The 27,863-nt window shown below is 46.0% G+C and overlaps 2 protein-coding genes across 2 annotated transcripts in view; both read left to right on the plus strand.

The window, feature by feature from the left end:
• LOC143416651 (NLR family CARD domain-containing protein 3-like) overlaps nucleotides 1–7,508 on the plus strand; it is a 28,934-nt gene extending 21,426 nt beyond the window's left edge. Inside the window, exons 5-6 of the mRNA XM_076882099.1 lie at nucleotides 6,527–6,573; nucleotides 6,752–7,508. Of these exons, the coding sequence (XP_076738214.1) occupies nucleotides 6,527–6,573; nucleotides 6,752–7,278 (574 nt within the window). The 3' untranslated portion in view covers nucleotides 7,279–7,508. The remainder of the gene's footprint in view (nucleotides 1–6,526; nucleotides 6,574–6,751) is intronic.
• A 3,767-nt stretch (nucleotides 7,509–11,275) lies between these two features.
• Nucleotides 11,276–20,889, plus strand: LOC143416767 (uncharacterized). The gene is made up of 6 exons (XM_076882333.1): nucleotides 11,276–11,377; nucleotides 16,048–16,089; nucleotides 16,208–16,477; nucleotides 16,664–16,906; nucleotides 16,990–17,184; nucleotides 19,888–20,889. Exons 1-6 carry the CDS (start codon nucleotides 11,347–11,349, stop codon nucleotides 19,893–19,895), a joined length of 789 nt encoding a protein of 262 aa, XP_076738448.1. The 5' UTR covers nucleotides 11,276–11,346; the 3' UTR covers nucleotides 19,896–20,889.
• The last annotated feature ends 6,974 nt before the right edge of the window (nucleotides 20,890–27,863 follow it).

Raw genomic sequence — 27,863 nt, forward strand, 5'->3', positions numbered from 1 at the left:
CTCATGCTCTCATATGCACTCACTCCACACTCAACCAACGTGGAGACAGACATAAAGAGACGCTGTACACACAATCACACTCCCCAAGCGTACTCTACAAACCGGGTCTAGGTACCCTTGCCCCTGGAGGGGGGAATTGCACCCAGACCCAGGTGGTGTTACCCTTTTCCCTGCGGTGGGGAGAGGCAGACCACCCCGACTCCGCAGCAGCAGGGAGGCCCCACACCCCAGACCGCAGTCGGACGGCCAACTCCTCCTACTAGCCCTCCCGCTCCAGCAGGCCGCAGAGAATGGGGGTGGGAGAAGACTCCAAACCTCCCTCCACCCGCTCATTGTAGTGTTGATGCATATGTGTTCTAAGGTGCAATTAAAACCCAGGAGGGCATGGAGCTACCTGCCATGGAGCAGCAGGTAAGCGCATAGTCCCTCCTGCTAGCCCTCAATGACTAAGTGTATTTAAAATTGAGAGGTGGGCAACGACGTCAGGGGTGAGGTATACACCCTGATGGTAAATTGGACTCCGTGATTGTGCCCACCCCCAAGATCCTATATGTATGTGTAATGAGAGTGTGAATAATGTGAATGTCTAAGTTGTGGGATAAAATTGAGGCAGAGGCAGCCAGAAGGGGACAGGAGGGGGGGGTAGCCTCCTCTGCACCCTGGTGACATACCCCCACTCCAAGGCCCTGCATGTGTGGGTGGTTGTGGAGGAGCGGGAAGAGGGAGGCAGCTGGAGATGGGGAGGGAAGGAAGGGAGGGGCAGGTAACCCCTCCCTGGGGCCAGCTCCCCGCTGACCCCAGTAAGCACTCCCACCCTCCGCGATCCGCCAGGGAAGGGGGGCCCAGGCCCATCAGACCGGGGCCCAGTGCAGTAGCGCCCTCCGGCTCCACAGAGCCCTGGACAGTCCACCCAACCCCACCACAGAGAAAACTGCACCCACCCCACCATCCACACATCTTCCAGACTACATAAGACGGTAAACGCCCAGGCTGAGATCTTCCTCCACCTCTCCTGTATCTCCCCCTCCCGCAGAGAGTTCCTGAAGAGAAGAAAGCTCCTGCAAGATGTGACCATCCCCCCCACCAGATGAAGAGCCCCCCAGGCGGCTCGACGCACCGGCGGCACCCTGCTCCAGGGCCGGGCCCCCATGCACCCACCCGCCCACAACCCCGGCAACACACCAACCAGGACCCAAGCCCCCGAGGCCCGGTCCGGGCCCCAGCCCAGAGACGGAGCGCCCCCAGAACCTCACGCCCATCCCGGACCCACCCAGGGGCAGCCAGGTTGCCAGGTCAGTAACCCACGTCCGTCAGCACAGACCCTCCCCTAGCCCCGCTGCACGCAGCCGCGAGGAAACAGTCACCTGAGAGCCATCAGAGCCCCCAACCGGACGTGACCGCTACCCCGGGTTGAGCCCCCCAAGGAAGATGCCTCCGGGGAACCCCCCGACGCCCTAAGCCTGTCCCTACCCCCTCACCAATCACAACAGTGAAGGCGGGACCAAACTATGACCCCCCACCCCCACTAGGTGATGGAGCTGATAAAAGGGGCCCAGAGCAATTGATCTAATGTGGTGGCAGAGGCTGTGTCAAGACTAATGTAATCTAATAGATAATTTCTATATTGGTTAGAATTAAGATTATTTTTATTTTTCCAGTTCATGAGGACTGTTTTCTTGGCTATGCATAGGGCAGTGAAGATCATATGGGCTATATTCTTTTCTGAAGTGACATTATCTAAGCTGCCCAGTAGACACACTAAGGGGGAAGTTGGAATGTTACATTTCAGACACTTTGATAAGTCTTCACATATCTCGCGCCAAAACTTTTGCACTGGTGGACAGAACCAAAGAGCGTGGATGTAATTGTCTGGTGTATTGCCTTGACAGTGTGAGCAGTTGTTGGAAGATGTAAAGCCCATCTTGAACATCCGATGACCTGTATAGTGCACTCTATGAAGTATTTTGTATTGTATTAATTGCAGACTGGGATTTTTAATTAATTTGAAAGTTTTTAAGCAAATCTGAGACCAGAAGTTTTGGTCTAGGTTGACTGATAAATCTGCTTCCCACTTTGCAGTAGGAAGGGATATTGATTCATCTAATTTAGAAAGTGTTCTGTATATTTTAGATAATAATTTGGGGGATTTAAGAGTAAAAAAATGTGCCGCACTTAGTGGTGTTTGTAATTCAACTTGACTGAGGTTAAATTTCTTTTTTACTATGGATTTAATTTGTTGTTATTCTAAAAACCTTGTCTTGTTGATCCCATATTGTTCAACTAGTCTGTCAAATGGAATAAATTCTGTTCCCTCTAATATATGTTCTAAGTATTTAATTCCTTTACAACTCCATTCTGGGAAATTAATCATATTATTGTTTTGTAATATGTCAGGGTTATTCCAGATAGGTGTACGTTTGCATGGGATTAATGAAGACTCCGTTATTTTTAGAAACTCCCACCATGCTGTTAGAGAAAAGCTGATGTTGATACTTTTAAAGCATTCATGTCTTTTGATGTTTGAGCTAATAAATGGTAGGTCTGAAATCTCTAGATCCTTGCATAGTGCCTGTTCAACATCTAGCCAGGGCTCATCTAGGAAGGTATGTTTTAACCATTCTGAGATGAACTGAAGCCTGTTGGCTAAGAAGTATTGGTGAAAATTAGGCAGATCTAATCCTCCTCTATCCTTGGTTCTTTGTAGCGTTTTTAAGCTAATACGCGGGGGTTTATCTTTCCAAAGGAATTTGGAAATATATGAATCCAGAGATCTGAACCAATCTTGTGATGGTTTGTTAGGGATCATCAAAAATAAGTAATTTATTTTTGGCAAGATCATCATTTTTATAGTGGCGACCCTTCCCATGAGTGATATGGGTAAAGATTTCCATCTAGTCAGATCGCCTTCTACTTTCTTTAGAAGTGGGATGTGGTTTAGTTTAGTTAAGTCTGAAAGCTTAGGAGAGACATTAATACCTAAATATTTAATATTTCCGGATTGCAGTGGGGCAGAGGAAGAATTATGGAAGGAGCAGTTAATGGGGAGAACTGTAGATTTTGGCCAGTTAATTGAATAATCTGAAACTCTTGAAAACCAGTTTATTAAAGTAATTACCTCAGAGAGGTTGGTTTGTGTGTTTTGCAGAAAAAGCAACACATCATCCGCATAGAGACTGATTTTATGTTCTATGTTCTTACATGTTATGCCCTTAATTGTTGTAGCCTGTCTAAATGCTGCTGCTAGAGGTTCGATAAAAATTGCAAAAAGTGAAGGGGAGAGTGGGCATCCCTGTCTGGTGCCCCTCAGGAGACAGAAGCTGGAGGATGTCTGGTCATTTGTTCTGATACGGGCCGTTGGGGAATTGTATAATATTCTTATCCAGTTTATGAAAGAGTTTCCAAAACCAAATTTGTGTAAAGTTGCGAATAAAAATTTCCAATTAACTCTGTCAAATGCTTTTTCTGCATCTAGAGATAATATTATGGTTTCGATGTTTTTATCGTATGAGTAGTCTATTAAATTAAGTAATCTACGAGTGTTTGTTGAGGAGTGCCGACCTTTTATGAAACCAGTTTGGTCAGGATGAATTAAGAGGGGGGTCATTTTCTCTAATCTCTTTGAGAGAGCTTTGCAGATTATTTTAAGGTCTACATTTAAAAGAGAAATTGGACGATAGCTTGAGGGAAATAAAGGGTCTTTGCCTGGTTTTAGCAGGAGACTAATGTTGGCAGAATTCATATTTGGTGGTAGTCTGCCATTTTCCTCGATTTCCTGCAACATGCTGTGGAATACTGGTGCCAGAATTGTCCAGAATTCTTTGTAGAATTCTGCAGGGAAGCCGTCTGGACCTGGAGCCTTATTATTGGGCATACTTATCAGGGCTTCCTGGAGTTCACTTGGCGTCAGTGGCGAATCCAGTTCCATTGCTTGACTGTCTAGTAATTTTGGAAGAGTTACGTTGTCAAGAAACAGATCAATTTCATTTTTAGATGGGTTTATTTGTGGTGATTATAAAGTTTCATAGAAATCCCTAAAAATGTTGTTTATTCTTCCAGGATCATATATTGTGTTCCCCGATAAATCTTTAGCAGCACATATAGTTATTTTTTCTTTATTTATTTTTAGCTGGTTAGCTAGAAATCGACCTGATTTGTTACTGTGTTCAAAATTCTGCAAGCGAAGTCTTTGTATAAGGAATTGTGTTTTTTTTATTAATAGTTTCATTTAATTCTAGTTTTGTTTTGCATATTTTGTTCAATGTTTCCTGATCTTGGTGGGACGCGTAGGCTTCTTCTAGTGATTTGATGTTTTTTTCTAATTCCTGAATATTTTTGTTTTCTTCTTTCTTTTTGTGTGATGAGAAAGAAATTATTTTACCTCTCATCACAGCTTTCCCTGCTTCCCATAGAACAGAAGCAGATATTCCGGGAGTGTCATTAAAGTCTAAATATGAAGTCCATTCCTTTTTAAAATATTTAATAAAGTCTTCATCTTTAAGTAGTGATATATTAAATCTCCAGTTTTTACTTGGCGTAGTATTATTCTTGTGCATTAGTGTTAAAGATACAGGACCATGATCGCTGACAGCTATAGGATGAATCTCAGTGTCTGAAATGTCACACAGCAGTGAGCTCCTGACCAAAAAATAATCCAGACGAGAGTAAGAGTGATGAAAAAGTATATTCCTTACTGGTGGGGTGAAGAGAGCGCCATGCATCGCAAAGACCAAAGTCGTTCATATACTGTTTGATTATATTTGTGGACTGCCAATTACGCTGAGTTCCTGTTGTGTTGAGCCTATCCATTTCTTCATTTAGTCCAAGGTTGAGGTCACCGCCAAGAATGAGTGTGCAATCAAGGTGTTCAGAGAGTGCACTAAAAAAACCGTGGAAGAATGAGGGTTCATCAACATTTGGACCATATATACTAACAATACATAGTTTTTTGTTCAATATTGATAGTTTAATAATTAGAAATCTACCCTCTGGATCTATAACTGTATCGAGTACTGTAAAATTAACATTTTTATGTATTAAAATTGCTACTCCCCGTTGTCTAGAATTATAACCGGCTGCAAACACGTTAGGAAACTCAGGTGTTTTAAGTTCATTTCAATATCATTTAGAGTTCTTAATGATATTCTTGTAATCATTGATACTGGATGATCTATGGTCCTAGTTTTACTAGACCTCTCTTTGGCTTTTGATATGGTGGACCATAACATCTTATTATTTAGACTTGAGCACAGTGTGGGCATCAGAGGCACTGCCCTCAACTGGTTTAAATCATATCTCGCTGGCAGATCCTTTTCTCTTAACTTGGGCACCTTCTCCTCTTCCTCTGCACCGGTCTGTTGCGGTGTAACTCAAGGATCAGTTTTAGACCCTATTCTCTTCTCATTGTATTTGCTCCCTCTAGGCGCAATCTTTGAAAAATACAATATCACCTTCCACTGTTATGCCGATGACATACAGATCTATTTTGAACTTACTGACGACCTTGCTGTGTCCCTGCACTACTTTCAAGAATGCATGCGTGAGGTCAAAGAATGGTTCATGAGTAATTCTCTCGTTTTAAACAATAAGAAGACTGAGATTGTGGTGTTCAACTGCTCTGGGTTCCTTTGCTAGCTCTTCCTGTGACTATGTCAGTAACTTGGCTGTACTGCTGCAAGTGTCTGCTGTAGTGAGATCTAGCTTCCACCAACTGCGCCTTATCTCTAAGGCTAGGCATTATGTTCCGCATGAGGACCTGGAGAAGCGTATTCACACTTTTGTGACCTCCAGGTTGGATTATTGAAACTCCTTGTACTACGGTCTTCCCCCTTCTCTTCTTCTGCAAACAGTCCAAAATGCGGCAGCTCGCCTCTTGACTGGTACCAGGAAATTTTGCCCTATTACTCCTGTTCTAGCTAACTTGCACTGGCTGCCCGTAAAGTACGATATTCAATTTAAAATATTATTGAACTTCTCAACCAACATACTCCAACTAGAACACTCAGATCTGCCACTCTACTACTTCTGATGCAACCTAGATCTCGGCTGAAGTCCCGGGGTGACCGTGCGTTTGCTCTGGCTGCCCCGGTACTGTGGAATAATCTTCCTCTTGATATCCGCACATCTGATTCTATTGCACTGTTTAAATCACGACTAAAAACCCACTTATTCAGTCTTGGCTTTCCCTCTAGTTAACATTTCTTTTATGATTTTATATTATGCACTTTTATGCTCATTTAATTCCTTGTTTGTTCTGTATCTGTTGCTTTCCTGTGTGTCAGTGACAGCTATCTGCTTGCATACCTAGTACTTGCTTTGGTCCTATTTCTATTATCTTCCTTCTATTCTCTATGTTACTTGTTAAGCACCTTGGCATACCCTTGGTTTTTAAGTGTGCTTTATAAATAAAGTTTGTTATATTGTTATTATTGATGATCACTTTGAATGTTCATGTGTGTGAGAGCCATGTAATGTCCGTGTGTGCATGCTGAAAGAGACTGTGCTCATCCGACCCCCCTCCTCCTTTCAGGGTGGAGCCTGCTGGAGTCCGATGGTTGAGACCAGGTCTGAGGAAGTGTAAGTGTGTTTTTAATGGGATTCATGAAAACAAAGCAGCACACATTCAACCATCTTCAAACTGTCACATCACTCATTCACATCTCTGATGTCAGGAGTCGTCATCATCAAAGTGTCAATCAATGAACAGATGATGGATCAATAACTGCAGCTTGATTGTGTTTGTTCTCTCCATCAGATTCCTGTCAACTCACAATCGACACAAACACAGTGCACACAGAGCTCCAACTGTCTGACAACAACAGGAAGGTGACACATGTGGAGGAGGTTCAGTCATATCCTGATCATCCAGACAGATTTGATTACTGGAAACAGCTGCTGTGTAGAACTGGTCTGACTGGTCGCTGTTACTGGGAGGTCGAGTGGAGAGGAAGAGTTTCTATATCAGTGAGTTACAGAAGAATCAGAAGAAAAGGAGACAGTGAGTGTGGGTTTGGATGGAATGATCAGTCCTGGAGTCTGAGTTGCTCTGATGATGGTCCTCATTCTGTCTGGCACAATAACAGAACAACACTCATCTCCTCCTCCTCCTCCTCTGTCTCTAACAGAGCAGCAGTGTATGTGGACTGTCCTGCTGGCACTCTGTCCTTCTACAGAGTCTCCTCTGACACTCTGATCCACCTCCACACCTTCAACACCACGTTCACTCAAACTCTTTATCCTGGGTTTACATTTGGTTCTGGTTCCTCAGTGACTCTGTGCTGAGTGGAGTGTAAAGAGTGTCTCCTGTTAGAGAAACACTCTGACTGTTGAACAGATAGTTCAGTCTGTACATGTCTGTCTCTTTCACTCACAAACACGTTTTCAGATTCATGGATTCAATATGTTGATGTTTGAAACTCTTCTAAATGATTCCTTGTAAACTTCTTCCTCTTCAGTCCTTTAAAGATCGAAGCTCCCATTATTCCAGGATCCACATGTTGTTTTCTGTCTTTTTCCACTCAAAGCTTCACCGTGAATACTTATTTTCCACCCTGATTTACGAATAAATTCTTTACAAATCCTACCATGTGAATTCATGGATTATTTTTCCACATTCTGTCTCTCACAGTTGAAGTGTACCTCTGGTGCAAATTACTGACCTCTGTCATCATTTTAGGTGGGGGAACTTGCACAATCGGTGGCTGACTAAATACTTTTTTGCCCCACTGTATGAACGTTGGTACCCTGATCTTTTGAATCCACCTTCACAAAGTGCATTTTGGGTCAAATTTAAGGGTGATATTAGCATGTGTGATAAAAAAAAGCCTCCTTTAGATAAAAGTGACAGACCATTTTTGCCAAACATCTTAAAGAAGTTGTTGAAATGTTTTACACTGAGCTGATATCATGAGTCATGTTGTCAGAGCTCCGTGTGTATATGAGCTTCCTCTGGCATGTTGAACAGGTGAGTCAGCACTACAGCGATCCTCCTCCAAACGCTCTGGCTCAGCTCTTTCACACTGGCCTTACGCCCACAGTAGCGGCGATCCTCAAGCTGGCAGGTCGAGTCTGGCACAGGGAGAAGAGAGCAGGTTAAGTCACAGCACGACGGAAACTCAAGAAGAAGCATGAGACTAGTGACGACACAATAATCCGGCAATGAAGCATTCCCAGCAGCCGCCTTAACTAGCGAGAGCGTTGATTAGAGGATCGTTCGCAGGTGCCGGAGCCAGGGGCAGGAATCACCATGACTCCGCCCTGGTAGAGCGTGGGGGCGTGGGAGGAGAGCGAGAGGAGCAAAACATAAACAAAACACTTGTAGCCATACCGAGTCAGCTGAGCAGGCACAGGGACCATTACAGGTGTTGGAGCTGGATATGTGAAGAATTCTCAAAGGGTCTGAAATGTAACCTTCCAGCCTCCCCTTCAGTTTGATAATAATAATAATGGATTGGATTTATATAGCGCTTTTCAAGGCACCTAAAGCGCTTTACAATGCCACTATTCATTCACTCTCACATTCACACACTGGTGGAAGCAGCTACAGTTGTAGCCACAGCTGCCCTGGGACAGACTGACAGAAGCCAGGCTGCCATATCGCGCGTATTGGGTGACTAAGATTGGTGGTTCTCGGTGTTTGGGGCTGGTTGCTCAGGTGTGTACTGGCTCACTCCAGGAGGTTGCTTGACGGTGCCCCCCCCCCGGGCTCTGTCAGGCCCCTGCTGGGGGATGGGGGGCCCTGTGACTTAAAGCAAAGAAAATAAAGGAGCTCATCCTCAAAGACATGTGCAGGGTTAAAGAATAGATGATAATGAAGTGTTTGAGGTTCAGACCTGATAACATTATTTCTTCACAGACTTTAATAAGAAGAGCTAACAGTGGTTGATTATCTCAGTGTCCTGTGATAATGTATGTTAGCAGACCACAGTGCTCTGAGCTAAATCTCTGTCAGTGTTCGTGACAGTCTGACGGTGTCACAGCTGTGGTTCATGTTTCCACTACACAGTCAGAGATCTGAGTCTCTGTCTCTGCGGTCACTTCTGCTGAGGCTGAAGCATCATTAACATGCACATTTAAACACACGTTATGAAAGCAGGTACACGCCTCGGTGGGATGAGCTGTTGTCACACAGTACGTGACAGTCTTGATAAGATCAGTTCAGCTCTGTGCTGCTGTCTTTGTTCTTCTCTGTTTGCCCTTTAGATCATCTGCTACTGTCTTTGTCTTTAATGAAACGCCCACGTCAAACTGAACTAAACCATCGATCACATCCTGCAAACACATCATTACACGGACTAATGAGAGAGGACCATCTCTCCATCTGTGTGTGGAGCTTCTTCGTTAGTTTGTAGTTTGGACAGTTTCACCTGTCTTTGTGACCTTCAAAGAAAAACGATTAAACTTCAGAGAAATACAAGTATTTCATAAAGGTTAAAAAATGGTTCTGGGCCCATAGAAGAGGTCAAATCTGGGCTCTGGGGGTATCATATGAAGTGACTAGAGGTGAGTGAGAGGACATAAGAAGACATTAGAATTTATGATCAAAGATCATCTAAACCATGTGTTCAGGTGTAAAATGTAGAAAACTTTTGGAAACGGCAAAAAATGAGTTTGTTTTTTAAATTATTGTATTAAATTTAAGTATTGAGAGAGTGTGAAAGCAACATTATCGATCTGTGATGTGGAGATTTATTAACAAAGCCTGCAGACACGCTGAGCAGTTAAAACCCAACACTTTATTTCTCATGCATGAGGAGAGACGTCAGTCAGCGGGCACTGAGAGTCGTCTCTGACAATGAACAGTTCAGGTCCCTTTAAACACAGTCACAGAACAAAAGGCAGTTGCAGTTCACACCTTAGCTCTAAACAGAAAAACTCTCTATCACCTGTGTGAATCTCCCCCACTCTGGGGTCAAGTCTCCGTCTCCTGGGAGACATTCACCAGTTTCTCACCGTCTGTTTCCCAGCGTGAATGAGGTGTGAACCAGCCGTACTAAACTAAGTAACATGAAAGCATTTCATCAAGACAATACATTAAAGGACAATAAGCTAAAGAGAAATCCCACAACAATCTGTCAGTCTGTATCTCCACCTCCACCTGTGGTCATGAGCCAATGAGAGATGCTAAACAGCTGCACTCCAACTACAGCACCAGCGTTCAGCTGAACCAGGTCTATCTTAGAAATGAGACACTGAGTCTCAGCAGGACTACCTGTGGAAATAAAGATTAAATAATAAAAGCTAACGGCTCTCCTTCAGTCTGCAAAGGTTCATGGGAGTTCTACCTCTGCTTCTTCTCTATAGCACAGCTACATGCTAACCACACAGCTTGCTGAGAGATGTCCTGTTTCCTGCGCTGTAACTTGAGGTGAACCTCGTTGTGTTGTCGCAGTTTTTGAATATTGTGATTGGTCTGTTCCATACAGTCGACTCCTTTTTTTGAATCGATCAGTGAGAGAACTTCAAAGATGAAGAGTAATAATCAGAGTTTTAATATAAAGAATATAAAGACTCACAGATATGAGAAATCCTGGAGGCAGATTGCTGAAAGTGTTGGAATGAATGTGAGCAACTGTACAGAGAAGTAGAAGAACTAGAGGGACGTGTATGTTTCAGCCTCTACAGAGACACAGAGTCCATCAGACACTGAAGTCTTTCTGAACAGTTGTTGTCTGTCTCCAGGATCAGAGTGACCGCTATCATCAGCACCCTCATCACAAAAGCACAGCATATAATGAACTTCCTGTGGTCAATGTTACAACTACTCCTTCATCAGTGAATCCATCCTCACCACCTGCAGACTGAAAGATGATCACCTGCAGTCTGCTCTCCCTCCACGTGGGCTTCAAGGACGGAGGTAGGACATATTACTGCTGACCTCCCCAACCTCCCTCCCTCAAAGAGAAACTTCCTGAGCTGCTTCCCTCAGGCAGGAGGCTGCAGTCCATCAGGGTCAGAACCTCTCAGCACCAGAGCAGTTTCGGTCCATGTGAAGTTGAACTACTGAACATGAGCTTTATTCCTCCAGCCCGTCCCCTGGTCACTTTACAGTTAATGAATTACAATAACACACTCTTACTCAGACTATGAACACATTAGACTCCCTCGCAGGGCCATCTTTCTCCTAATCTGTGCATCTTTGTCACTTTTATTATTTCCAATCATGAAACAAATATCATATTAGACAAATACAAACTGAGTAAATACACAATGCAAATATTGTTGAAACTTACCCACTGTGTGGGTGTGCTTCTCATCAGTGGAGCGTTTGCTCAGACAGTGAAAGTGTTAACAGGGAAGTTGTGAAGCTGAAGACGTCTACGCTGCTCAGACTTAAAGCATTCAGACACCATGAAGACCCCGTCTGCCTCTCTGCTCCTCGGTGAGTCAAACGTTCATCTACTCATTTATCCATGATATCATCTGCCCAGTGTTGGGAAGTAAAAGAATACATGTACCGGTGTTACGTATTTAAAATACAAAATATGGGTAACTGCATTCCTTTACAGTTACTGTTTATATAGGTGGTAATCAGAAGTTACTTTGTTGAAATAAACTGAATACACGGCGGTCATTTCCAGTTTCATATGTTAGCTTATCCCCTGTCTATGCCTTCTCCAATTTTGGTGCTTAATTGCAGCCCGGGGCAGGCTTAGCTCTGTTGGCATATATCGCATTGCTGAGAGCAGCTGGCCTGGGTTTGAGTAGCATTAATCAGTGAAATCAGGTGTTTTTAATCTCATGACCACAGGTGTATAAAACGCAGCAGCTGCCATGCAGACTGCTTTTAGAAACATTAGTCAAAGAATGGATCTTTCTAGCTCCTCCTTGAATCGCTACCTTATCGTGGTGGAGGGGTTTGTGTGTCCCAGGGATCCCAGGGGCTATGTTGTCTGGGGGCTTTTGCCCCCTGGTAGGGTCTCCCATGGCAAATTGGTCCTGGGTGAGGGACCAGACAAAGAGCGATTCAGAAGACCCTATGAAAAAGACATCGAGGGAACAGTTTACCCTGCCCGGGATAGGGTTACCGGGGCCTCGCCCTGGAGCCAGGCCCGGGGAGGGTGCCCGAGGGCGAGCGTCTGGTGGCCGGGCCTTAGTCCATGGGGCCCGGCCGGGCACAGCCCGAAGAGGAGACATGGGCCCATCCTCCCGCAGGCCCACCACCCGCAGGAGGCGCCATAGGGGTCGGGTGCATTGTGTGTCGGGTGGCGGCCAGGAGCGGAGGCCCTGGCGGACTGACCCCTGGCTGCCAAGACTGGCAATAGGGACATGGAATGTCACCTCTCTGGTGGGGAAGGAGCCTGAGTTAGTGCGTGAGGTTGAGAGGTACCGGCTAGATATAGTCGGGCTCACCTCTACGCATGGCTTGGGCTCTGGAACCAGTCTCCTGGAGAGGGGCTGGACTCTGTCTCAGTCTGGAGTTGCCCCTGGTGAGAGGCGGCGGGCTGGGGTGGGTATTCTAATATCCCCTCGGCTTGCTGCCGGTTCGTTGGGGTTTTTCCCGGTGGATGAGAGGGTTTGTTCCCTGCGCCTTAGGGTCGGGGAACGGGTCCTGACTGTCATCTGTGCTTATGCGCCGAGTGGCAGTTCAGAGTACCCAGCCTTCTTAGAGTCCCTGGGGGGGGTGCTGGAAGGTGCTCCACCTGGAGACTCTGTTGTCCTGCTGGGAGACTTCAATGCTCACGTGGGTAACGACAGCGAGACCTGGAGGGGCGTGATTGGGAGGAACGGCCTCCCTGATCTGAACCCGAGCGGTGCTTTGTTATTGGACTTCTGTGCTAATCACAGTTTGGCCATAACGAACACCCTGTTCGAACATAAGAGTGTCCATAAGTGCACGTGGCACCAGGATGCTCTAGGCCGTAGGTCGATGATCGATTTTGTAATCGTATCACCAGACCTGCGACCATATGTTCTGGACACTCGGGTAAAGAGAGGGGCTGAGCTGTCAACTGATCACCACCTGGTGGTGAGTTGGATCAGGTGGCGGGGGAGGACACTGGACAGACCTGGTGCACCTAAACGCGTAGTGAGGGTGTGCTGGGAACGTCTAGCAGAGGCCCCAGTCCGCGAGATCTTCAACGCACACCTCCGGCAGAGCTTCGACAGCATTCCGAGGGAGACTGGGGACATCGGGTCCGAATGGACCATGTTCAGCATCTCCATTGCCGAAGCTGCTGCATTGAGCTGCGGCCACAGGGTGGTTGGTGCCTGCCGTGGTGGTAATCCCCGAACCAAATGGTGGACACCAGAGGTGAAGGGAGCCACCAGGCTGAAGAAGGAGTCCTATCAGGCTTGGTTAGCCTGTGGGACTCCGGAGGCAGCCGACAGGTATCGACAGGCCAAGCGGAATGCGGCTCGGGCAGTGGCTGAAGCAAAAACTCGGGTGTGGGAGGAGTTCGGAGAGGCCATGGAAAAAGACTTTCGGACTGCCTCGAAGAGATTCTGGCAAACCGTCAGGCGTCTCAGGAGGGGAAAGCGGTGCTCTACCTGCACTGTGTATAGTGCTGGCGGAGCGCTGTTGACGTCGACTGAGAAAATTGTCAGGCGGTGGAAGGAATACTTCGAGGACCTCCTTAATCCCACTGACACGTCTTCCGAGGAGGAAGCAGAGTCTGGGGATGAGGGGAATGACCCGCCAATTTCCGGGGGCGAGGTCACTGAGGCAGTTAAACAACTCCTTGGTGGCAGAGCCCCTGGTGTTGATGAGGTCCGCCCCGAGTTCCTGAAGGCTCTGGACGTTGTAGGGCTGTCCTGGTTGACACGCCTTTGCAATGTTGCGTGGAGATCAGGGGCAGTACCTGTGGACTGGCAGACCGGGGTGGTGGTCCCCATCTTTAAGAAGGGGGACCGGAGGGTGTGTTCCAACTACAGGGGGATCACACTCCTCAGCCTCCCTGGGAAAGTCTATGCCAGGGTGCTGGAAAGGAGAGTTCGTCCGCTAGTCGAACCTCGGATACAGGAGGAACAATGCGGTTTTCGTCCTGGTCGCGGAACACTGGACCAGCTCTTTATCCTCTCGAGGATACTTGAGGGTGCATGGGAGTTTGCCCAACCAGTCTACATGTGTTTTGTGGACTTGGAGAAGGCATTCGACCGTGTCCCTCGGGGTGTCCTGTGGGAGGTGCTGCGGGAGTATGGGGTGTCTGGCCCATTGCTACGGGCCATTCGATCCCTATACAACCGTTGCAAGAGCTTGGTTCGCATTGCCGGCAATAACTCGGACTCGTTCCCGGTGGGTGATGGGCTCCGCCAGGGCTGCCCTTTGTCTCCGGTTCTGTTCATAATTTTTATGGACAGGATTTCTAGGCGCAGCCAAGTGGCGGAGGGCTTTCGCTTTGGTGGCCTCAGAATCTCATCTCTGATTTTTGCGGATGATGTGGTTCTGTTGGCTTCATCGGGTGAGGGCCTCCAGCTCGCACTGGAGCGGTTCGCAGCCGAGTGTGAAGCAGCGGGAATGAGGATCAGCACCTCCAAATCTGAGGCCATGGTTCTCAGCCGGAAAAGGGTGGAGTGCCCACTCCGGGTCGGGGATGAGTTCCTGCCCCAAGTGGAGGAGTTCATGTATCTCGGGGTCTTGTTCGCGAGTGATGGGAGAAGGGAGCCGGAGATCGACAGACGGATTGGGGCTGCAGCTGCAGTAATGCGGACGCTGCACCGGTCCGTCGTGGTGAAGAGGGAGCTGAGTGTAAAAGCGAAGCTCTCAATTTACCGGTCGATCTACGTCCCTACCCTCACCTATGGCCACGAGCTGTGGGTAGTGACCGAAAGAACGAGATCGCGGATACAAGCGGCAGAAATGAGCTTCCTCCGAAGGGTGGCTGGCCTCTCCCTTAGAGATAGGGTGAGAAGTTCGGCCATCCGGGAGGGGCTCAGAGTAGAGCCGCTGCTGCTCCACATCGAAAGGAGTCAGCTGAGGTGGTTCGGGCATCTGACAAGGATGCCCCCTGGGCGCCTCCTGGGTGAGGTGTTCGAGGTATGTCCCACCGGGAGGAGGCCCCGGGGCAGACCCAGGACACGCTGGAGAGATTATATCTCTCGGCTGGCCTGGGAACGCCTTGGTATTCCCCCGGATAAGCTGGAGGAGGTGGCTGGGGAGAGGGAGGTCTGGGCCTCTTTGCTTAGGCTGCTGCCCCCGCGACCCGGCCTCGGATAAAGCGGATGAAAATGGATGGATGGATCTTTCTAAAGAGCTCAGTGAATGCGAGTCTAGAACTGTAACAGGATCATAACACGTCGGTTTGGAAAAATCTTTTTTATTCTATTTTATTCTAAATGTTGCCTCTTTCAAACCATCTGTCCTCTCTGTCCAAAATGTGAACATTGGCATCCTCAAAGAGTGTCCTTTGTCCTTTAGATGCAGATGGACAGCTGAGTCTTGTCCTGTGGAGGTGGCTCTTCTGTGTTGTGCCATGCGCTTGTGAAGTGGCTGTTTGGTCTCTCCAATGTAGAGGTCTGAGCATTCCTCGCTGCACTGTACAGCATATACCACATTGTTCAGTCTGTGTTTTGGAGTTTTGTCTTTCGGGTGAACCAGTTCGTGTCTGAGTGTGTTGCTGGATGTCAATAAACTGGATGACTGAGAACCTCCACAGACAGATTCTAAATTTTCCACAGTCGGCTCTAAGTGAAATTATTTCACAGCGGAAACATTTAGTAACCACAGCAGCTCATCCCGGAAGTATAAGACCATATACGGTCACAGAATACAGTCATCGAGTCTCGAGGCAATTGGTGTGTAAAAGTCACGTAAAATGCGGAGCTCCAAACGTCCTGTCAAGATCAGCACAGACACTGTTCACCGCAAAATTCATCAGCATAAGTTTTTTATTTTAATGAGGAGACTAACTGCTGTAGTTTGAAAGATAAATTATTCTCTTTCTAGCTTAATATAAAAAATACAAACTACACAATAAGATGACATCCAACAAGAAGAATGGCTCATGCAAATACTAAATACAAATACTACCATCTGATGACCGTTCCAGGGGTAACTTGTCCCTAGTAACTAATGACCTCTGACCTTTACTGACCTCTGACCTCCTGTTGCAGGTGTGTGTGTGCTGCTGCTGTCTGCACCGACTGTTTCTGCAGGTGAGTTGATGGAAGTGAAAACCATCAGTGAGACTCCAACAAGAACACAAATACACTTACTGTGTGTGTGTGTGTGTGTGTGTGTGTGTGTGTGTGTGTGTGTGTGTGTGTCCTCCAGTGTCTCTGTCTGTCAGTCCAAACCTTCAGCAGGTCTTCAGAGGATCTTCTTCAGTGTCTCTGAGTTGTGTTGATGATGGACAGACAGCTGATGGATGGACAGTGAAGAGGACCAGAGGAGGACCCACTGAGGACTGTGGAGCAGCTGCAGGCTTTGGGAGGGTTCATGGTTCCTCCTGTGTTCTGGATCACTCCGTCTCCTCTGATGGAAGTTACTTCTGTGAGAACTCATCTGGACAGCAGAGCGATGAAGTGTCCATCAGTGTTTCAGGTAGAGACAGGGAGATGTTCCAGCTGTGTCTCTGTGCAGATGTTTCCAGATGTTGGATACATGTCTGTCAGTGAGCTGAGAGTGTGAGACTGTCACTGTGGAAGACAGCAAGGTGCTCATACAGACAGGAAGCAGCTCGTCTGAGAGGAGCTCTTGACTCTGCTCTGTTTGTGTTTCTGTTGTCAGATAAAGGTGTGATCCTGGAGATTCCTGCACTTCCTGTGTGGACAGGAAGTGATGTCACTCTGCGTTGCAGAGAGAGGAGCGGTGACACAGCTGCTGCTTATTTCTCCTTTAATGGACGTCATGTTGGAGCTGGAACAGCAGCAGAGCTCGTCATCAGAAGGGTCAAACAGTCTGATGAAGGTCTCTACTCTTGTGCTACTGAAGCATTTGGACCGTCTCCTCAGAGCTTTCTGAGGGTCAGAGGTCAGAACAGTGACATCACTTCCTGTTTACAGACATGATCTCCTGATAAAATGACTGAACCGTCTGCATCACTTCTCCTGCAGATCCTCCTCAGCACAGGAGCTCAGACTCCACTCCTCCTGTGAACTCTTCTGCTGACACTGCTTCATCACCTCCTCAGGGTCTCACCTCCTTTCTCACTGCACTCATAGCAGGCCTGGTTCCTGTGGTTCTTCTGGTTCTGCTCTTGGTTCTAGTTCGACTTCTTTTCTACTGCAAAAAGAAAAATGAAGCAAATGGTACGACCTCTGTCACATTGACTTCATATGTTTTATTTTTCATCACAACAAGGAGCCCAGCTGCTGCAGTCTGAGGCCAGATGTTTCTATGTTGGTTGCTCTCAGCTGCTCTTTTAAGAGAACTTTTGGTTTTATAAAGCTTCAGATGTTTCAGTGGGTGAAACAGCTGGACTACAGGCAGGCTAGCTGAGCAACCAGACTTATTTCCTATGCAGTCATATTTCTGAAGTGTGATCACACTGAGGTTTGGAAACATCTGACTGAAATGATGGAAAGAGGCTTGAGGTTGAGGGTTTCTGTTGTTTCCTCTGAAGGCTGTCTGCTTTGACCTCGGGGTCAGTTACGTTTGTCTGGAAATGGCTTCAAGAACCTTCCCACAATGTTAACAAATGTATCTCTAAAATCACTGTTGTCTTTATTGTTGGTATTGTGTTAACACACAGCTGAACGCTCCAGACCACCAAACTGCCAGAACATCTGCTTCATTACCGGTGAATCAGAATCAGTCAGAATCCGTCAGTGTGGCTCAGCATGAGTCAGTATGTTTGAGGCTCTGTGCAGACTGCAGCCGATTACAGATTTGAAACATCATCTGTTTGTGTTTCCTCTGCTTGTAGTTGTAACATGACCTGAGTGTGTGTGTTTGCATTTTCCAGATACACATCAAGCTGATACACATGTCTACTCTGACGTGAGGATTCTCACTGCAGGTACCAATGAATCAAATGAATTTTGTTAATTTTGTTAGATCAGGTTTTTTTTCATAACAATAAATGTGCAGCACAGCGGAGAGAAAAACAGAGCAGATTAAGGAAGAAGGTAGGAAATACAAAATGTAGTCAGATTAATGGGGCTGAACACAGATTCACACCACACTTTACAGGATGAAGGGGTATAAATACTTTTTCAAGACACTGTACATAGAACACAAACATCTGGATGGGAGTCCGGCAGCTGAGCCAAGACCTGAAGGGGGTCGGTATGAGAAAGTGGACTGTTGGCAAGAGGCGAGTCACAGTTTAACAGGTTTAACATCACAGAATGAGGATCGATGAGAGACTTGAGGGTTACGACGACTGGGAGAAAGAAACTGTTCTGATGGCGCTTATGTCAGGGTGGTGTCACAAACAGTTCACATCTGGGGTGGGACGGGTTCAAGAGTCTGAGAGGCTGAAGTGGAAGGTGATTTCTGCTCTGGTGTCAGGTTGCTGTGGGGAAAGGCCACAGAGCTCTGAGTTAATCACTTCCTTAGTAACTGATGTGGAAGAAGAGAAAAGAGGGTTGATCTGTTTCTGATCATTCACTGCAGGAAACTTCACCTCTTTGAATTTACATGCAGTGAGTGAGAAGTTAAGCTTCATGTGTGTGAGCTGCCTCTGGCAGTCTGAACCTACACATGACTGCGGGACACATATGATGCTTCTTACTCCTTTGTTGTTTTTCTGTGTGTGTTACAGAGCAGTCAGCTGATCCAGGTGTTGTGTATTCATCACTGAGAGCAGGTGACATTTACACACAAATGTAAAGTTTTCAATTCAATTTTATTTATACAATAAAACACAACAACAATCAGCTCAAGGTGCTTCATACTGTAAGGTGGACCCTAGAATAATACGTACAGAGGAAAACCCAACAATCATATGACCCCCTATGAGCAGCACTTTGGCGACAGTGGGAAGGAAAAACTCCCTTTTAACAGGAAGAAACCTCCGGCAGAACCAGGCTCAGGGAGGGGCGGGGCCATCTGCTGTGATTGGTTGGTGAGAAAAGGAAGACAGGATAAAGACATGCTGTGGAAGAGAGACAGAGGTTAATAACAGATATGATGCAGAGAGGTCTTGCTGCTGCTGCAGGAGCAGACTGATCAACACTGACTTCTTTTCTTTGTTTGCGTGACACATGATTGAGGTCCATTCTCTACGCTGACACACCTGTGTGTGATAACCTGCCTGCTGCTCATTAACCTGACTCCTCCAGCCACTACTTAGAGCATCGGCTCAGTGTTTCTGTTTGTTGGATCAGTACTACTTGCGTCAGTTGCCCCGGCTCTTTTCTACTCTCGTATTCTCTTGGCCTTTCTCCTTACTGATTCTAATCGCCTGTTTCTTTGTATGTAGATTTCCTTGGACCTGTCCCTGATTCTGCCCTGGATCCCTGAGTCAGCCTTGGATTGCCTTCAGATTATACAGAAAGCTGATGCATTCTGCTCAAACATTACTCCAGTTTTGGCTTCTCTTCATTGGTTGCCAGTAAATTTTAAACTTTTAGTCAGAACTCTTAGAGCTCTTCACGGTGAAGCTCCCCAGTACATCTCTGACCTGTTTAAACCTCACGCTTCATCCTGAGCACTTAGGCCTTCAGGTCAGAGGTCACTGTTGGTCCCACGTACTCGGTTCAAAACACCAGTGGATTGTGCTTTTCAGGCAGCGGCACCAGGGTCGTCTCCTCCGCTGTGTTTACGCTGAGTCCACTGAGTGTCTTTAAAAAGCAGCTGAAGGCATTTCTGTACAGACAAGCTTTTAATTAATTCATGGTTGCATATTATTATTTTATTGATACTTCTGCTTTTATTGAGGAGCAGTTTGTGGTTTTTAACTGTGAGTGTGTGATCTACTGTGAACACATTTTACTTATGGTACTGTAAGGTCATTAAGATCAGACGGGCTGCTGTGAGGAGCTGACATCATGTTTGTCTCTGGACAGGAAGCTGAGGACACCCTGGCCCTGATGGACCTTCATCCTTCCTCTGCTCCTCTTCTTCATGCTGCCTGTGCTTTAATCTGTTTAAAATACAGCTGTTAGCTGTCACCTGTGCACACAGTAACATCTGCTCAGGAAGCAGGTTCAGTAACTCTGAGTTTCCTGTTGTCACCTGTGCAGGTTTCAGACTTGCACACAGACACTGTGTGCACCGTGCTGCACTCTAACACACTCTCACACTGATGGAGGCTGCAGGCTCTTTAGCACAGAGGTCCTCTGACTGCCAATCCACAGTCTCTGATTGGTGTGGACCCGCTGCACCCCTGAGCCACAGACAGAAGCAGTAGTGAGAGCTGAGTCTGTGTGACAGAGCGTGGATGTGAGCCTGAGTGGGCAGGTTTCTGTGGTCACAGCAGGAACCACTCACTGTGAGCTCAGCAGCTGATGTTCACACAGACACACTTAGGCAGCAGCAGGTGCAGCAGGTGAGGTCAGAGCACAGAAGCACTGAGATGAGCCGACAGCGCCCTCTGCTGGTCTCAGTTTGAGCTGCTGCTGATCGTCCACAGACCATCGTTGTTCATTCCTTTTTCCTCCTACATGCTCTCCTTCACACTCTTTACATGTTTGTACTAAAGATCAGGAGTCATGGCTTTCTGGATGTGTGTCATCTGTTGCCATGGTAACTGACCCTGTTCAAGTTATCCTTCTTACTGGGACCAAAAGCTGAGTTTCCTTCATCTGAGGATTAACAAACTCAGAGTTTCACTCAAACCTGCTTCCTGTAAGAGAAACTGTGTGTGTGTGTGTGTGTGTGTGTGTGTGTGTGTGTGTGTGTCTGTGTGTGTGTGTGTGTGTGTGTGTGTGTGTGTGTGTCTGTGTGTGTGTGTGTGTGTGTGTGTGTGTGTGTGTGTGTGTGTCTGTGTGTGTGTGTGTGTGTGTGTGTGTGTGTGTGTGTGTGTGTGTGTCTGTATCTGTGTGTGTGTGTGTGTGTGTGTGTGTGTCTGTGTGTGTGTGTGTGTGTGTCTGTGTGTGTCTGTGTGTGTGTCTGTGTGTGTGTGTGTGTGTGTGTGTGTCTGTGTGTGTCTGTGTGTGTGTCTGTGTGTGTGTGTGTGTGTGTGTGTGTGTGTAATCTTTTTTGCTTTTGTTTTTCAATGATTTTTTTTAATGTTTTCTAAACGTTTGATTGGATAAAAAGAATAAAACTCTTTGTTTGTTTTGGGGAACCTTTGTATCATCATTATCAGATCTGTCCTGTGTCAGTGGAAGAATCAGCACACCTGTCTGATGTTTCCCTCTGAGCTCTTTATTGTAAAACATTTACAGGTCTGAGCTCCATCAGAGTACATGTGGGTCCGACCTGCTGGTGTGCTGAGCTGCCACAGCCCTGCTGAGGGAACAAGTCCTGGTCCTGAGCCAAAGTCCAGTCTGAGGTCTGAGAGACTCTGTGTTCTCTGAACTGTTCAAATATCTCTGTGTGTAGTCACACTGAGAGTTTTTTATCATCACACTGAATAAAATAATAATAAGACTGCAATAAAAACATGTCAGTCTCTAAAATCACAATAATCATGAATCCGTCCTGATTTAAATTCTGATTATAATAACCATGATGATCATTTTGGCAGTGCTGATGCATGCTGGACTCCTGCCTCACACAACCTCAGTGAGGAGTTAATAATAAACTTTAACTCCTGCAGCAGGAGAACGTGAGGATCATGGGTCGATCAGATGATCATGAAGGAGTCCACAGTTTTATGATTGAGCTGATGTCAGCACTGACAACATCAACAAAACAAACAAACCATCATCTCCTCATGAAGTGGATTCAAAGACTGTTTGGATTTACAGATATGGCTGTAAAATACGATGAATATCAGATAATCACCAACTGCAGATGCTGATCATCTAAATCCATCAGAGTTCATCACGACTGAACATCACAGCTCTGAAGCTCCTAAACACATTCACACATCAGTGTGTTCAGCTCCAACTACACAGAAACACACGGTTTACACAGGCAGAGGGTCAAAGGTCACGGGACAAACTAAGATCATTTAAAATATGAGGATTATTTTTAATGCTAATGAAAATCACATGCAGTCAGTGACTCAGTCTGGAGCTCATGGACTGTGATTCCCCTAAATCTGTGATTCAGTTCTCTCCATGGCCTTCATGATAGACTACTCAATATGGTTTATTAACACATTTTACAAGGTCAACTTTGACCTTGAAGGTCAAGGTCAAATGTTTAGCCAAGCTAGCGTTTGACAAAGCCCTGGTGTATTGTTGTGAAGTTTGAAGTTGAAACTGTTTTTGATAGAAACCCAACAAAGAACAGATCCAGATGGGGGGACAAAATGGTTTCAGGACATTTCTCAAATAAAAATGATTTTATCTTCATCTGCTGTTCTTAATAAAGCCAAAATACAACATGTGCTACATTAAAAAACACATCAGTGAATGAAACTAAAGGAATCCGTCCCACCAGGTGCTAACACAGTCTCTTCCATCCTGAAAGTTAATTTTAACACCCTGTTCCTGCTCTAGGAGCTGAGCTCTCAGACTCTCAAGCCATGCAGCAGGTCATGGTTACATGTCCTGTACCCTTGATCACCTCTGCCTGTGATCCTCAGAGCCACTATCTTCACTAAACTAGACTCAGACATAATTATCATCTTGTATCACAGCAAGCGATTAACAGACACGCTGGTCCACAGTGTGGATTCTACGCTTTTAGGGGTGTGTATTGGTAAGAATCTGGCGATACAATATCTATCATAATACAGGGGAGACGATACGATATATTGCGATACTAAAAGCCAGACGATATTTGTGTTTAGGACTGAATTTAATTAAGAAAAATCACAGTAAACAGTCCAAACTGTTAAATGCTTGACATGAGCCATGTAAAACAAAAACACTCTCTAAGTTCAAAATGAGAGAAATTAACATCTGCCTTATGAGAAGTCATGTCAAATAAACAAATAAAAACTACTTTACTGAAATATCAACTATTTCTTTAACATGAAAAAAGGTAAACAATGTAACACTGAGGCCTTACTTACTAAGTACTATGATTGTAAAGTACTTATCCAAAAACTGCTCTATGAAGCATCAAAACAAAGCACTTTTCATGTGATCTTAACATCTCATTTACATATCTCTTTCCCAGATCTTCTGCTATGGCAGTCTAAATGTCCCTTACTGTCGGTGTATCATCAACACTTTCTTGTGCACCCATCACAAGCTTGGCATGAAGAGGAGCAATGATGGACAGGGTTGGCATACTCTCCTCTGACATCACCAGGGTGGCGTCCTTCATAGGCTTGAGTGCCCTGACAACTTCTTCTGCACATGTGATGTCAGACTCACTTAATGTGAAAATTTATTTTTCACTCTTCCTAACTTCTGCAGAAAGCAGAGCCGCACAGATGGCTGGTTGCGGTTCTAAAACTCGTTCTATCATCATAGGAGCTGTTCAATCTTGTAATTATGTCCGTGATGAATCTGTGAGCTGGTAGCTGAAGGAGGCACTGTTTCTGCTTCAACTGATTGCTGGCTGTGGTGCTGCGCCTGAAAAAGGCTGTTACACGTCGGATACTCCCGAGAAGTCGCACCACACATTGTATTTTCAGTGCTTTCTGTGAGGCGAGATTCAGACTGTGTGCAAAACATTGTATGTGCGTCATGCCTGCAAATCTAGCCGCGAGAGCCATGTTTGGTGCATTATCGGTAACAACAACAAGGTCCTTTGCGTTCAATCCCCATTCAGCCACAGCGTCAGTTAGTAACGCTGCAATGTGTTCACCTGTGTGACTGTCATGCATGGCTCGAGTTTGTAGTACATGAGACTGAAGGTTCCACTGGTCCGTTATGTGATGTGATGTAACAGTTATGTACGATTCAGTGGCTCTCGAAGTCCAAGCGTCGCATGTCAAAGCAACTGTCTCTGCCAAGCTGAGAGAGTCCAGCACTGTCGCTTTGACTTCTTGGTACAACTTTGGCAGAGCGATGTCTGTGATGTGTTGTCGGGAAGGAACGGTGTAACGGGGCTCCAGCATTTTAATCATATTACAAAATCCTTTATTCTCCACAACACTCAGAGGGCGCATGTCTTTGCAAATAAAAACAAGTACTGACTGCGTTATTTTTGTTGCACGAGCTGAAGTTGCTGGTAGTTAACTTCTTCAATTGTCCGTTGAGCGGGATCACCTCGTTTCGTTTTAAAATTAGCATTTGACGCTACATCGCTATGATGTCTACACACGTGTGTTCGTAAATTTGTTGTGTTACCCGAATATTTGACTCTGGCGGTGCAGATTTTACAGACTGCATAGCTCTTGTCATTGTCTTTACTGCCTTCTTTTGTCCTAAATCCAAAATAAGTCCACATATCAGCTTTGAAAGCTGCTGCGGCCGGTTGTATCCTCTCCTCTTTGGTCATCAGTTAGCTAGCACAATTGGCCACACATCCACTGTTCTATTTCGTTGGTTTTTAGCAAACTAGACGCTTCTACAGTTATTGCGAGACCTCGTTTTTCCATAACGTAAAGGCGGTAAAAACTGCAAACAAGTGGCCAGAGTTAAAATTGCAAAATACAAAAGAAATTCACAGTAAATGCATGTAATTCTTTAATTAAAAAAAATCGATAACACTGATTTTGAATATCGATTCAGTATCATTACACGAAATATCACAATATTTTAATGTATCGATATTTTCTTACATCCCTATACGCTTTGCCTCTCCTTAGTGTGAAATGGACACAAGTATTTAAGTTGCAGTACCAGCAGGGGGCGATTATTTATTCACACCCAACCAGTCGCTACTGGCAAAGGAATGTAGGAAGTACAGTCCAGGTTACAGAAAATTTAAAAAAAAAAAACTTACTTGAGTTTTTGATGCAGCTTTTTGATTGATGTAACTAGATTGTTTATGCATACTTCCATATGTTATGTCACCTTACTGTACTTGTATGCTGCTTTATTCCTGACCTATACTGTTCTTTAAATGTTCTTTTGTTTGACTACTGCTTTGTTCTTATACTTGTACATGACTCTTTGTTGATATGTCAAAATAAGCGCTGTATTGTTATATTGTTTGAGAATTTAAAATTTTTAAGAAGTACTGTCCAGGCACCTTCTTTGCCTGGTGAGATCGAGCTGGGTGTCTGATATGTCCTAGAATTGTCTTTATGTTGGTCGGAAATCAAATGTCTTCTTACTGCTGATACCGCAGCTTACTGCAACTTGTGAATGCGTGTCCATTTGACACTGCTGTGACACTGGATTGCTAAGGTAGCTACAACTCTCACAAAACTCTCAGAGACCAAAGATTAATTTAGGTGGTCTGTTTTTTTAAACACGTATCTCTTTAAGCGTAAACTGCCAGTGGCAACAGCACACAGTCAGACACAGTAGTGGATGGTGGTTTTAGCAGGGGATCACCGGTGTGTCTATGGAGCAAACCCAAAAACATACAAGGGAGAGACAGAACTGAATCTTTATTTTGGGTCTGATGACAAAATAGAAAATAAGAAAAGGCGAAACAAAGTTGACACTAAACTAAAACCTAAATTGGAAAAAAGTAACACTAACTATGAAACTGCACAGGAACACGCAAAACCATAAGTGTGAAACAATCCAAACATGCAACAGTGGGACGCAAAATCTCTGTGAACTGACATGAAGACAGACGGCCCAACAGAGGACTTAAATACACAGAAGGTTAATGAGGGAAGTGGAAACGCCTGAGGAGACACAGCTGACACAAATGATCATGATGCTGCTGGAAAAAGTAAGTCATTTGAGGCTGTACCCAATTCAGCGACCGCACGCTTCGGAGTACGCGCAGTTCGCGTACTACGTACGGCACGTACGAGGAAGTACGACAAGTGCGGAAGTGAGGAGAAGGGTCTGGCTGCAGCCAGGTGCTCTTGAAATTAGAGGGGATTTACGCACAGTGGTAAATTCCCACAGTCTGCGCTTTGTGCTTGTAGTGTGTGTAGTTTTTGTTTTATACAGTTGTCAGTCAGGCATCTAATTAGGAAGAAAATTACACTCCAAAAGACAAAAACAACCCAGGCATAAGCCCAGTAAGCCAGGCAAGAAATTTATACTAGGGGAACATTCCCCCCCCCCAGCCCGTGGATATTTAGGGTGGAAGATACTATATGTTCATATACAGCAACATTGTTGATTATAAGCCAGTAGGAGACACAGGCTCCACTTCTTAGGTGTTTAAATGTCACAAACGAGGATAGACCTATCTCCATTCTAACTTTTTTGAAAAGGTGTATTACACTTCAGCATCCAGATCCACCACTGATGATACTGAAATAGCACTGAAAGACGATCAAAACCAGTACATAATTGTAACCCAAAGGACCTGACACGACTCAGAAGCTCACAGTTTGGTTTTTATTTTGTGACAGTGTCTGTGGCTTTTCCCTGCACCCTTCAGCATTTTGCAGTGCTCACTGCTCCGGTCTGCACTGGCTCTCTGCTCCTGCAGCTCTATCCTCCTCCTCTCCGGCCTAGCTGCTCTTGAAATAGGGAAGGCTGGTTTTCACAGCCAACGAGCATCATTTAGTCTAGGCATGACTAAATGATGCTCGTTGGCTGTGAAAACCAGCCTTCACTAGCATCAATGTATATTTTGTAGATTATTTAAATTTCCAGTACTGTTGCTTAACCGTGTAAGACCCAACCCATCAAAAAATGCCAGTTTACCTTTCGCAGCCTCGCTGTTCGTGGATTTTTTTGTGTGCAATTTTGCATGCTGCTTTTTTTTAAAAAAAGAGCGCAGTGTCCTGATTGGCTGTAGACCATTGTCAATCAGTTTTGTGCCATGTCTCCTGTACAGTACAGAATGTGTTCAGCTTGTTAAATTTACATAAATTCTCTGTGACCTGCTGGAGTGGGGGGGCTAGGAGGAGGAGTTGGCCGTCCGACTGCGGTCTGGAGTGTGGGGCCTCCCTGCTGCTGCGGAGTCGGGGCGGTCTGCCTCTCCCCACCGCAGGGAAAAGGGTAACACCACCTGGGTCTGGGTGCAGTTCCCCCCTCCAGGGGCAAGGGTACCTAGACCCGGTTTGTAGAATACGCTTGGGGAGTGTGATCGTGTGTACAGCGTCTCTTTATGTCTGTCTCCACGTTGGTTGAGTGTGGAGTAAGTGCATATGAGAGCATGAGGGTGGGAATGGATGTTTGTGTCTGTGTGTGCCTGTATGTCTGTGTCTATATGTCAGGTTGGGTATCAGACGCCACCTCTCTGGGGACACCTCAGGCCCTCCAAGGTTTGGAGGCCTATCTCCCCCCACCACTTCCCCTGCCAGTGGCGGACTCCCTCAGACATCGGTGCGTTGGTGGTTCTTTGTGTCTGGGGATGGGCGTCCAGGTACACGCCGGCTCACTCCTTGGCGGCTGCTTATCGGGGCCTGGAGCCTGGGGCTCGCTCGGGCCACTTCGGAGGTGGGGTGCCCCCGGCCTCTCGGCGATCGTGGCTCAAGAGTTGGGTGTTCGCCTTGTAATCGGAAGGTTGCCGGTTCGAGTCCCGGCTTGGACAGTCTCGGTCGTTCTTTCCTTGGGCAAGACACTTCACCCGTTGCCTACTGGTGGTGGTCAGAGGGCCCGGTGGCGCCAGTGTCCGGCAGCCTCGCCTCTGTCAGTGCGCCCCAGGGTGGCTGTGGCTACAATGTAGCTGCCATCACCAGTGTGTGAATGTGTGTGTGAATGGGTGGATGACTGGATATGTAAAGCGCTTTGGGGTCCTTAGGGACTAGTAAAAGTGCTATATAAATACAGGCCATTTACCATTCACCATTTTAAAAAAACAAGCGCGTCCATGCTCACAGGTGTACACACGGGTGATCACACCCACAAACTACACCCTTTTTGGCTCCTACCTCAAAGCACACTGTGTGCTGTTGATCTTATGTGCTGCACAATAATGTTTAACATTTAGTATTTACTGTCAT

The sequence above is a fragment of the Maylandia zebra genome, linkage group LG3, assembly GCF_041146795.1.
Source record: "Maylandia zebra isolate NMK-2024a linkage group LG3, Mzebra_GT3a, whole genome shotgun sequence".
Taxonomy (NCBI): Eukaryota; Metazoa; Chordata; class Actinopteri; order Cichliformes; family Cichlidae; genus Maylandia; species Maylandia zebra.

Bases quoted from the DNA above. Each gene is read 5' to 3' on its own strand.
- LOC143416767 (XM_076882333.1), top strand. From the start codon at position 11,347: ATGAAGACCCCGTCTGCCTCTCTGCTCCTCG. The intron at 16,090-16,207 runs GTGAGTTGATGG...TGTGTCCTCCAG, and splicing joins TGCACCGACTGTTTCTGCAG to TGTCTCTGTCTGTCAGTCCA. The intron at 16,478-16,663 runs GTAGAGACAGGG...TTCTGTTGTCAG, and splicing joins AGTGTCCATCAGTGTTTCAG to ATAAAGGTGTGATCCTGGAG.